This window comes from Rhipicephalus microplus, chromosome 7 (genome assembly GCF_043290135.1).
Source record: "Rhipicephalus microplus isolate Deutch F79 chromosome 7, USDA_Rmic, whole genome shotgun sequence".
Lineage (NCBI taxonomy): Eukaryota > Metazoa > Arthropoda > Arachnida > Ixodida > Ixodidae > Rhipicephalus > Rhipicephalus microplus.
In genome coordinates this window covers 126,223,240-126,235,828 of record NC_134706.1, presented here as the reverse complement: position 1 = coordinate 126,235,828, position 12,589 = coordinate 126,223,240, and the positions used below count along the sequence as shown (strand labels likewise).

At 42.6% G+C, this 12,589-nt stretch overlaps 1 protein-coding gene across 1 annotated transcript in view; it reads right to left on the bottom strand.

Annotated features, from left to right (window-relative positions):
* The window catches only part of LOC119185209 (guanylate cyclase 32E-like), a 150,475-nt gene that overhangs the window by 35,093 nt on the left and 102,793 nt on the right, over positions 1-12,589 (bottom strand). Inside the window, exons 13-17 of the mRNA XM_075870105.1 lie at positions 9,195-9,266; positions 6,532-6,700; positions 4,655-4,804; positions 2,200-2,374; positions 1,444-1,584 (exon numbers count right to left, since the gene is read on the bottom strand). Coding sequence (XP_075726220.1) covers positions 1,444-1,584; positions 2,200-2,374; positions 4,655-4,804; positions 6,532-6,700; positions 9,195-9,266 — 707 coding nt within the window. The remainder of the gene's footprint in view (positions 1-1,443; positions 1,585-2,199; positions 2,375-4,654; positions 4,805-6,531; positions 6,701-9,194; positions 9,267-12,589) is intronic.

The window sequence follows — 12,589 nt, the reverse complement described above, 5'->3', positions numbered from 1 at the left end:
TGAAGACCCTGACGGTCAAATAAATAAATAAATGCTAGCTTATTTTTCGTCATTTCCTGAACGCACACATATGTGACCTATGCGTTGTTAGGATTTATTGGCAGCCTTCCGAAAATACTTGAAGCGCCTGGAAGCTGATTTAAAAACTAATATCGACCTTGCCTAGAGACATAATTTAGCTTGGCCTAATGCCAAGGAAGTGCATTTCGTCTTATTATTCATCGCTTATTTTGGAAATAGAGTGCTTGTGCATGAAGATGAATAATTCGTCTCGGCGATTCCACGTGCACCACAATCACGATGTTCATGTAGTGAAAACGACAAGGATGCTTACCACCGTTGCTCGATTGTCGTAAGTGCTACACAAATATACGGTGACTCGAACAGGAACTTCACATAAGGGGCTCGTAGCGATTGCTTATGTTTGCGGTACTACTATGTGCATGACCATATGAGATAAACTGCATGCAAGCCCCGCCACGGTGGTCTGGTGGCTAAGGTACTCGGCTGCTGACCCGCAGGTCACGGGTTCGCATCCCGGCTGTGGCGGCTGCATTTCCGATGGAGGCGGAAATGTTGTAGGCCCGTGTACTCAGATTTGGGTGCACGTTAAAGAACCCCAGGTGGTCAAAATTTCCGGAGCCCTCCACTACGGCGTCTCTCATAATCAAATGGTGGTTTTGGGACGTTAAACCCCACATATCAATCAATTAAACTGCATGTAAAACTTTGAAAGTGCTCCAACATTTTTTTTTCTGAAGACACTGACATTTGCGATCGATACTGAGGTGATTACATTGAAAGCATGCGTAGAGACTATGTGGTCGCTCTGCCCAAACCCTAAGCTTCGGACTCACCAATGTAGGCATGTATAAATGTCTATTTATTATTTCAGTTTCTTCATTTCATATTTTGCAATAACAAAGTGGAAAGGGTTCGCCGTCGCTAAAAAGGGGTCACAAGAACCTCTTCATTTACTTTTTACTCATTACTAAAAAAACGCTTCTAAAGAGAGTATGACATCAGGAAGTTTGCATTTTTTCAATTTTTGTATTCACCATCGGTGGTTCCAGAACTGATAATTTTACTCACCGTAATGCAAAACATAAAGATCATTTCCGTTGTGTAAGTCAAATACATGTACTCTATGTAATTTGTTATAGGTTGTGTGTTCTTACCGACACTTCTGCGGAGCCTCTCAGACCTGTCTATCATAAGTGGTGTGTTGGTGTAGTTCTTTTCATGCCATTCTTAACGCGCTGACTTCTGTACGGTGCACCCATTGTTCTCTCCAAACATATTTTAATGGCGTGTACTGATAACATTATTAATGTTATATTTTAGCGAGGCGTAAAAAGCTTTGTAGCGAGCAAGTTAAAGCATGGTCTGATATCGGCCAATTTGTAAGCACTTGAGCTATGTAATATACAGCACGAAAAATACCTCGGCAGCATGCGGTGGAGGAGGCGTTCAGTCTTTTTCTTCTCTTCGAGGAGTTGCCTGGTGCGCTCTTGCACCAGACTCTCCAGGTTGCTTGCGTACTTCTCCATCATGGCTATCATGTTATCGAATATGTTGGACTTACTGCAAGTACGCAAACAAAAGGAAGCGATAATCACGTAGTTGCCTTAGTCTGTGTGCAGCAGGCAGTACTCGCGCATTATTTCAGAAATTATTAAAAGCGAACGGGTATTGACAACCCGTACACCCTGAGAAAAGACGTTTTGCGTGTTACTCTTTTTAAACGGGGACGACTTCCCAAATAAATAACTTACTTTGAAGAGACGGCAACATTGTGTTCTCGAAACAGCTTTAACATGTTTCTTTAAAACGAGTCATTACCGTGGCAAGTATCAATTCACAAAAAAGAGAAAAATGATTTTTAGCAGTGGAATACTGGTGTTATATCTGTATCTATCGCAATCTGGACCGTTTCGGGTTAAGTTTCTTTACTCTGAGGGACCCATTTGAGCAAGCTGCTAAATATTCGCAATCACTGCTGATAAATCTCAATCCTATCGCGCTCACTTGCGATCAGAAGTGCATCGCGTGGCACAAGTCAAATAGGACATTGAATTGATGATATTCGGGAGATAATATGTTGCTTCATTAGGACAATAAAACAGTCGACGGATGTTTACACAGTAGACTCGGTTAGCACCGTAAAGTGAGGATAAATGCTAGCGCGTGTACACTCACAGGCCGGCTTGCATTTGTCGCAGCTTCACATTGATGAATCGAAAGTCGGGTCTACTGTCGGGGTTCTCGTCCCAGCACTCTTGCATGCATCGTAGCACGTAGTCGGGGCAGGAGAGGCAGTCCGTGGGTGGACGGTACGGGACGCTGTTTCGCCGCCTGACCTGCTCGATCACCTCTGCGTCACGATGGTCAGGAGTTAGGTCATCTGGGAGGGCCGCAGCAAAGCGTAGCACGAATACCGGAGGTAACGCGCCCAATGACTCAAAGCCAAGGCCTTACCCTTGCATTGCATCACAGTTGTAGCATAAGTGATACTCTAGAATCTCTAGAGTTTTCATTGGAATGAATTGTAGAAATATCTCGTGCGACTGTTGCCATGCCAACATCAAAAAGACGTTCAAGGACAGAATACTGGTACTTCCGTTTACCCTAGTTCATTGGCCAAAATGCACCGGTATAGGCTATAAAGTTGACAATAATATTAAGTTTGAACAGCGTGAGTGAACGTGATCAGCAAACCTATTATTTTAAAACGCTCGGAAGAGCGCCTTCTCAGGTCGAGAGGGGAAGACTGAGGTATTGGAATACGTCAATTAAGATTGTTTGTTCATGCCAATATGCACAGTTACAACGAGTTCTGACGCAGTTAGGTGATTGGAGGTGAAATAGGCATAAGCCCTCTCAAGAAACTTCTATTGTAAAAAGCTGAGCACAAATAAAAAAACATACAAACGGAACAAAGATAAGTAGCAGAATTTCACTAGGCTTCCTCAAGCAACATGACTCGTTGAAAGGTAGGTGTTACTTTATCACTTGTTTTATCATCACGATAATATTATATATAATAATAAATATATTAATATTATCTGTCGTTTATAGTCACCAATCCACAATCTCATTATTTTATTTTATTTTATTTTATTTACATATACTCCCAATCCCAATAGGGATTATTGCAGAAAGGGCACATACATTGTGAAAGGGCAAAATTATACAGAGGGTACTCACTGAAATATTATATTAACGAGTGAGACAAAGCCGACAGAAATACATTTGATGACTACATCTGTACCACTAACATACATTCAGTAGCATAGGACATCAATTCCTACTAGTACTGAAAAAAGAAAAGTGAGCACTTCAAACAGTGGACAAGAAAAAAACAGGGTTCGTCTGTTCTGAAGACAATAAATAACATTCAAGCAGAGATGAAAAAGTTTCCAATGATTGACTGTTTGTTATACTGATTGGCAAGTTATTCCACTCGCGAATCGCTAGTGGAAAAAAAGAATATTTCAGACAGTCCGTCCGGCACTGATATTCATTCAGTGTCTGAGAATGCTTTTGTCGTGTTGGCCTTGTTTCTTTAAATGTCATGTACTTTGAACTGTCAATGTTTAGCTGTTGGTGAACTAACTGATATAGGAATTTCTGACGTGTGAGAGACGCTGTAGTGGAAACCTCCGGAAATATTGCTTCCGGTGTTTTTTAACGTGCACTGACATCGCACAACACTTGGGTTTATCATCAGATATGGAAATTTTAGGCGCATGTTTACGAATGACAACTTGACCAGTGAGACATTTCTATGATTCTATCACTGAAAAAAAAAAGCTTGGTTTGAAGCATTACCATGTCTATGCAATGGTTTTCACATTAAACAAGTCAAAAAAACGGCGATATGGATGCGGAAAGCTGCAATATAACATGTGAAAACAAGGAAGACATAATTTTTTATGCGAAGCAGCTCTTTGAATAGCAAGTGTAACGCTGTCCGTCCATGTCTCCGCGCCAAGGCACCGCACTGCGCTTCCCTCGCCGCAATTGCTGAAATCATGCCAAGTAGGTCAAGTCGTAGCTGGGCGTTGATGTCGCTCTCTCCCTCACCCGCTGCAGCTGCTCTTGGCTCTTACGCCAGTTCGCAACACACGTCTCTCGTTTCATCCTCTGCGTCACCCACGACGCTCGACCACACGTCGAGTGGTAACGATAGGCAGATTTTGTTGTGCGTCCACAGCAGCCGTACAGACGGGGCGCGCCATTGCAAATTGCTAACAGGCTGCGGCCATATGACATCCTGTGAAAGCGGCGCAGGATGTCGAGTAAATGCTGCACCGAGTTTCACTTCAAACCATTATTCCAGCACCCGCGTTGACGCCCGTTTCTACTCAATCAATGCCGTGCACACCACTGCTGCTTCACATCCAATCAGGAGTCCCTTCGGGGAGATGGCGCATAATTTTTTAAGTTAATTGTAGAGAAGTGGGACTAAGCCTTCATTTGTGCATTAATTCACAAATACATCAGCTTGTGAATTGCATGTTTTAAAGTTCTTGGAAAATTTGTAATATATTGTTCATGGTATGCGCCAAAAGTAGCAGTGATACAAATGCGTCATTTAAAAGAATCGACAAGTTAACCAAAACTAAATCAAAAGCAATAAATGAAGCAATACCATTTGTCGATGGGGCCTTGTTGCCCCAGGGCCCTTGGCGGCCGATGATCTCGTAGAGAACGATGCCGAAGGAGTAGACGTCACCCTTCTGCGTACCGCGTGCCGGTGGACTAGGTGACCGCAGAAGCTCAGGAGCACGCCACAGGAGGCCTATGAACATTACCGCCCATGAAAAAATAGAAAAGCTAATCGCATATGGGAAAATGATCATTACTGCTACCGAAAAGTGACACCATTTGATACAGCAATTTTAACCGCTACAAGCATGCTTATTAAAGACAGCCAATCGGAAGTTGTGTGGGTAAGTTTACATGATTGCGCACGAGGTGTCCAGCGAGCCATTGAGACATCGGGAGCTTCATTTTTTAGGCACACTGCAAAAAAAAAAAAAAGACGATAACCTCAATTTCGGTTATGTCAGCTCTATGTCACCGATTCCCCTCTCAATCGACTATGAACTTCGTTCTGCCAAGCACCCGGCAGGAATTACGCTTGTATTTATATAACCATTAGGTTATTTTGTGCTATCAATTTTGTGCCGCCCACAGCAGCGGTGGTTGCTCAACTGTTTCACCAATGCCGTGGGAGGTTAAGGTATTTCCAAGCGTATTCGCAGAACCTATAGGACTACCTTTCGAGATGAGTACCCACAAACTACCGAGCGCCAGGATGCTGTGCTCCTATTCCCATTGAAAACAATCTGTGAGTTTGCGGTCCGCAATTCTTGAACCCGGTACTTCCCGCATTGAAATTTGACGCTCTACCCGTGTACACAGCGTATCAGCATAAACAAGGCGTCCATCACACTCTAAAATTTTCTGCACATGTTTTGGCGGAAAGCAGCCATCGTTCAGCTAAAGTTCAATCACGTTTGCAGTGTTTCCGCGCAACCATAGCTACTGTTACGAAGCTTTAGAGTTGAAGCTTGAAGTTGTATATGTCGACAGGCGAATTCTTGCCGAAATCTTATTTAGGGTGGTTCTGCCTGGGAAGGAATCTTCAAACTTTACTGCGTTAAAGAAATGCGGTTTTCTTTAGTGTGGCTTGCCCCATTTCAAGAAGACGCGGCTAATCGTTTTTTCATACAATATTAGGAGGTAAGTGTTCTTTTTTCAAACGCTTTCGGGGTGTTTTATGGCATTTTAGGCATGTCATGTTCTGCAATTTAGGCACGTCTAGTTGGCATGTCATTTGGGCATGTCAGATTTAGGCATGTCATGTTGTGCAATCGTGCGTGATATGCCTTTACAGTATCCATATTAGAAGAAAATGACACGCCGCTGTCTGCTGATTTATTTCGTCCACCTCTAGGAAACTTATTTGAGCCGCTCTTAAGTAAGTACAAGTGTACACAGGGGTAACTTCTTGCATTTCGCCGCACGCAAGCGCGTCTCCTGCGGTTGGAAGTCGAAACCGTGTTCTGGAGCTTTGCCGCACAGCACCACAGTCACTATGCTGTTTGTTGCGATTTTGGTTCAAGAATCAACAAAAACAAGAACGTCATGCGTAATATTCTCTATTTGCTTTTCTTTAGCCGGCATAATAAGTTCTCTCTCACTGCATGGATGCTTCGAACTCATTCCCTGCCTCTATTCAATGTTTATTTTTGCAAACATTTTGAGACATAAACTAACTATTATGTTTTTAACGCGTTATAAGCTTCTGTTCTTCGTTCTTGTTTGTCGCTGTTGTGTTATCAGGTCACATCAGCTGCTTGATAATTTTTTTATATATACGCGCTCCACGCCATGCTTTAAGTTGTGTCTCATGCGTCACAAGTTTACCACATTTGCTTTCTTTCCTGTCCCGTTCCAGGCTAATAAAGCAGAACGCTGTGAAGTTTCTTAATAACAATAATTCGAAGAGTGAGACTTGACCTCGATAAGCGTTCTCGGTGACCGCCTTTGGAGCGCATGTTTGAGCGGCGCGGAATTCGTGCAGCCCGAAGTCGGCGATTTGGAGCACCCAGCGCGAGTCCACCAGGCAGTTTGATGAACGTAGGTTGCCGTGGGACAACACCTCGCTGTCGTGGATGTAGATCATGCCCTGCGAAACCAAACGACAACAGTTATGTTTAGCCTAGACAGGTGGACAATTTCAACTTGTTTCTTAATCAGCAGCTCCACCAAAGTGATATACGTAGACTCTGAACATTATGTGGAGCGGCGTTAAAAAACCCACAAGGAATGCATGAGAAAAGGATGGGCACAAACTCCCATCTTCCGAACGTTACGACAAAGCAAGTTTCTATAAACATAAATTGCATCACCATATGCTCTTACTAAATACGCATACACCTTCACACCCTTATAAGCGATACACCTCCCTTACGGCTATCTTTTTTTCCAACAATATCATGAAGTGGTAGCACGCAAGCAATTTCGATACACTGGCTAATACCAGTAATATCTGGAATTTAACGTTCCAAGGCAACCGTATAATAATGAGACTTGTTGATTGATGTTTTTTTATTGGTGCGATGGCAACTTCATTGCAAAGAGTGCCAGTACGTGGTGACGAGTGTGACTATTGAATATGTTAGGTGACTGTATAAAAGCCTGCAATTCCACGCCCTAAAGATGAGTAAAACATATAGGTACTAGAATCATGAGTGTGACATGAAATGAGGGCAGGGAAAATGAGCGGCAAAAAGTTAAATACAATGAAATTTCGGGGAAGTGGTACAAGCACGGATGGCTTGTTAAACACACTTGTCTCCAAGAGCCATGATAGAGGTGCCTTTGTGATGCAGCTACCGCAGCAGCGATCTCCGTTTGGATATTGTGCTGCAGATTGCCATGGTAAATCACGTGAAAGCAATAAACATCATTAAAAAAGTGAAGAAAAACGGATCCCTACTTATGAGTATGGCTGAATGGAGTGGCATTTACACTCGGTAAGATAATGAGAAATTGTTTTTCCTAACAGGATTTAGTTATCTGCATTGTAATAAAGTATGAGAGAGTAAGGGTTTCACCTCATTTGTCGCAACCATACAGAAGATGGACAGAAGATCACCACCGCACAGAAGATGTGCATGTGTGCTGTGTATGTCTCTTACTCGTAGCCTGCTGAGTGTTATTTGTTTCGTGCATGGCGTGACTTTGATACTGCTGGTCAACTTTCAAGGTTCGGTTTGATGACACGTGCCTTATTTACAGTTGGTGTGTCTCATAAGGTATGCCAGTATGCTCCAAGTTTTCACCCTAACCGGGGTTTTCTGTCTAGTGGAGGTACAGCTACGGAAGTATCAATAGCATTTTTGTGGACTGATGCAGTAAGCTGGTCCGCCAATATATTTCCCTGTATCTCGTGGTGCCCTGGCACACAGCACGCCACGACAGTAGGATTGTGAGAGATGTCGTAGTGAAGGGCTCCGGAAATATCTACCACCTGAGGTGCTTTAACGTCCACCTGAATCTATTCACATCGGTCTCAAACATTCTCGCCTCATCGATGCATTAGCCTAAAGATATGTACTGAAAAATATAAAACGAAAAAAATGGACTGAATTACAGGATCACAAAGAAATAAATTAAGAGTTACAAACAGAGATACTCAGTGTCATACACATTAAGCTGTATTAAAGAAGAAGGTCTTTTAAAATAGTAATCAAGATGAACCGTGTAATTTATCACGTGTACATATCTTCCTTGCCTGTTATTTGCGGTGGATTCATGCAATATGTTCCACGTATGTACAAACTAGCCCGAATAAGAGCGTCACAAGCACTCGTTCATATCGAGAGAAGTACTGCGTTTTACTGTCTTCATGTGTCACTTTTTCTTTTTCTTCAATTTATAAAACTTTGTTTACCAAAAGATCTCGAAAGAACCTGAGAAAAAAAAATATTTTGCCATCAAGGCATAATTGTGTGCCACTAGGCTCTCGCACGTCGGCCTAACCTAATGCAGAGTATCATGCATTTCCAAATAATACAAAGCCAACCTTGGGGAGCTGATAATTGACATCACTCTATCCCCCCCTCCAAAAAAAAGTGTACGTTTTCTAGACAAACATTTTAATTTACGGTGTAATCGTGTCGATCATAAGTAGTTTCAGTCGCTTCCTTAATTCTACTTTTTAAGGAACGCTTCATTTGCGCAAACCATCACTGACTTCATTTAATGCACTTTGTAACTTCTGTACAAGCTTCCACATGCTCTAATAAAACTTACCGGTAGACTGTGTATTGGGGAGTAGACTGTTTATTGTGCGTCACTTACCGAACCGCAGAATGTGTAAACAATAAGTATAAGAGAACATTCTCGTATAAATTAAGAAATGTTCATAATTTCAGAAGAAATTGCATTGTTGGTATTTATTCTTGATTGAAACTATTTTTTTTTCAATTGTACATTGTTATCACCTGAAGAAAATAAAGTTAGCCAGTCAACAGTAGATGCAGCAAACTACCTGCGAGTGTGCTTCGCATAGACTGTCACCATGACGCCTGCTACTATGTGAAACCTTAAAGGTAGAAAATATTTTGCTACATTCATTCTGCAGTTGTAACTAGATAAAGTAAAGCTTCATTTACCTTGATAAGGTCCGCCACGAGAGATGAGATGAACATACTGTCGAGGTCGAGATCGTCGTTCTTCAGCACATCCTGCAGCGTGTGAAATGACAGGTTTTCCCATGAATAACCAGACAAACAAATACTAAACCACCTTCTTTAGGGCTAACAACACGTGGTAAAATTAATGATCGGACACCATACCTTGCAAGCACTATCTTTTTTAAACACTCCTCCTTTCCGCGAACCATTAGCGAATGCAATACCCTGCCTTGACACGCTTTCCCTGACAGTAGCATTCATGACTTTGAAAGATACATGCATGTTTGCGTGTAAACAACAATGTTTATATTACCCTGCTAGAATAATTAATCCCATGGTACGAGCTGTGTTGACTTACTTTATTTTGCATCAATTTGTTTCTAGAAACTGGTGCACTTCTGGAATTTTATGTTTAATAATTCTAGCTGATATGATCTATTTTTCAGTAGTATTTAGTTGCACTTTTTGTAAAACTTACTAACATTTTTCACTATTCTCCGTCTTTTCGCCTCCCCTGTCCGGTCCATGAACTGCAGGCAAAAAAATTAAAAAAAAACTTTTGCTATTGGACCGCATTGCAAATGCTCTGACGTGAAGGAGAGAGCTGCGGGTTACGTATCAGTAGCAAACATGTCCGCTAAACTTAAGTTTGTGTTGATTGCCGATGATCACAAGGCTGACCTGCTCTACTTTTTTATTTAATATCCTCAACATCTAATTTCGTACATGGCTTAGACAAACCACGCGATTTTCTCCCGACTTCTATTCACGAAAAAGGCGCTTTAATTCTTCGTTCGATATTTGTTGTTTCACACTAAATATGCCTTTGCTTAGACATGTCCCTTTTCTCTTATAAATAATATTGGAACACTTAAAGAAAGCCTATGAAAATTCACACCTTGCATGTTAGGCTACTAAGGCTTTTAAACTTGAGTGTTTTGATCACAGCATTAGTAAGCATTGTATAAATAGTATGACATATTCGGTAACATTGCAGTTGTTATCATATCGACATATATCCTGCATTACACAACTGCAAAACTTTTTTTTCGTTTGCGTGCCAAATAACTGAGTCACTGGGCTTATTAGGGGCGAAGCTCCTTATGGCGTGGCTTGTGCGTCCCTCGTAGGACGTAACCACCAGTGGCACATACTTGAAATAGCGGTCCTTATGATTTTGACCTCCAAGGTGGTTCCGGTGAGAGATTTGTTCAGTGCGTTGTTGAACAGTGAAAGATAGTGCTCAATGCACATGTTACTGGCTGCTAAGGAAGAATGGGAGACAGGAGCATTCGGCCTTTAGGTAACGCGCACGCTGCGATCCCCATTAGCAGCTATTGGCATGTACATTGAGCACGATCTGACAAGAAAGGGTTACTACGTTATACTCGCTGGGTGTAACCTCCTTGATTTTAGAAAGGTTTAGCGAGCGTTGGGCCGCATAGCCATGAGTACAGTGAACTAGTATCTGCCATGAACTTGAGGTGGTTAAAGGTGGGAAGTAAACCCGAAGCGCAAGCCGTAAGAAAGTGTGCATGTGCCACCTCCCGTTTAGTCCTTGAAATGTCTACTGGATGGCGGTGCTTCTATATGGAGAATATGTGATGAAAAGATGCGAGATGGTGGTACTTGGAGTGCTGAATAGATGGACGAACGGACACACAGACAGATGTATGGATGGACGCATAAACGGACGCAGGGGCGGATGCATGAACGAACGCAGGGACGGGCGCACGAACAGACGCATGGACGGTCACACAGATGGACGCATGGACGGTTACACAGACGTACGCAGGAACGAACGGAAGCAAGAACGAATGGACGGACGAATACTTCGCCCCACTTCCCATCATTCACTCCGTGGATATGCTGCCATTTTTTTATATATGAAAGGATTCACTGGAATGACATAATAATAAAGAGTGTATGTAGTGTGGAAAAGTGCCAAATGAGTAATAATGTACACCCTTTCAATATGTCTCTATGGCATATCATCATTGCATAAATATACACGCGAAATACAGCACTAACAAGTACACGATAGTAACATTATGTCAACAAACTACAAGAAAAATGCTATGAAAATACACAGCTCACACTCTGAGGCACTCGATGACAGTGCCTTAAGAAAAAGAAGTCACAGCTTTGCCGCAAAGGCGAATCAATGAACACGATAGCAACAAATTGGAAGGTCAGCGCAGAATGGCAAGTAAATCAAAACATTCCCCGCGTTTCTCAGGCACAACTATTGCATAAAACGTGCTCACAGGTACAGATGAACGCGAATTAGCGTCTCAGTTGTTACTTTGCTGTGTCTGGAAAGAGCACTCTTTTCGCAAACTGAGACTATGCAATGATTGAAGTGACCTCTGTGTGCCCGGTAACTACAACAAAATCGTTCCGGCGAAACCCAAAGTCTAGCCGAGACGTACGATCCCGCCACAGCAAAATAAGGGCGCGCGATCAAGCGTCCCCACCCTTATTCTCAACGCGGGCAAAGTACGCCTGGGAGATGAGCGCATGCCGCTGCGTCGTGACTATGTGATGACACGCGTTCATTGCGCCATCTTGCTGGTAATGCTGAAAGGACTATAGTTCCCCCGAGATGCTTGGCACCAGCGGTAAGCGTTAGATATAAATTGCTTGCCGTTTGAACGTTTAGGAACGTGCTTCTCTGTAGCTCAGTAGTTGAAGTCCCCCGCTTACGTCTCAGTGGTCCCAAGTTCGTTTCCATGGCGCTGGAGTCTTTTTTTTGGAGTTTTTCTTTCTCGCAGTTTCATACATATACATACGTATACATATTTGGTGAGTGATATCGGCGTCAAAATCTAACCGACAGTTTCAATATATTTGCTATCGCAATAAAAAAAAAGCCTGCGCGAAAACCGAAACACAGTCACAGCGAAAGCTGGAAGAGCGGCAATTCTAGAGCCCATCGTACGCAAGTGCAGTCCCCACTACAATATACGCTACTAAGGTACCCACTAAGATACAAAATGTATGTGATGCCTGATGACAACAAAACTTGTCGATGATCTCTTTGTAATGAGTTGGAAGCAATCAACGACTCACTCGTTACCAAAACTATATTACGTGACGCCTGATTATACAATTTGAGTTGGGTGTGGTTGCTACTTTTTCTGCTACCATTTTGTATAACGCATGCTAACGTGGTTGCCTCCCGACATAGCGCCTGTATAGCGTATGTTTGCGGTGGGGTATTGAGTACCGGCATGGCTCTGTGGCAGAATTCTTGGCTGCCACGGAGAGGTCTCCGATTCGACATCTATTTCATTGTAGATATTGTCTCTTATTTCACTTTTTTTCTCATTTCGCGCTATGGCGGTTACGAACACCGGCAGCGGCAGTGGCGG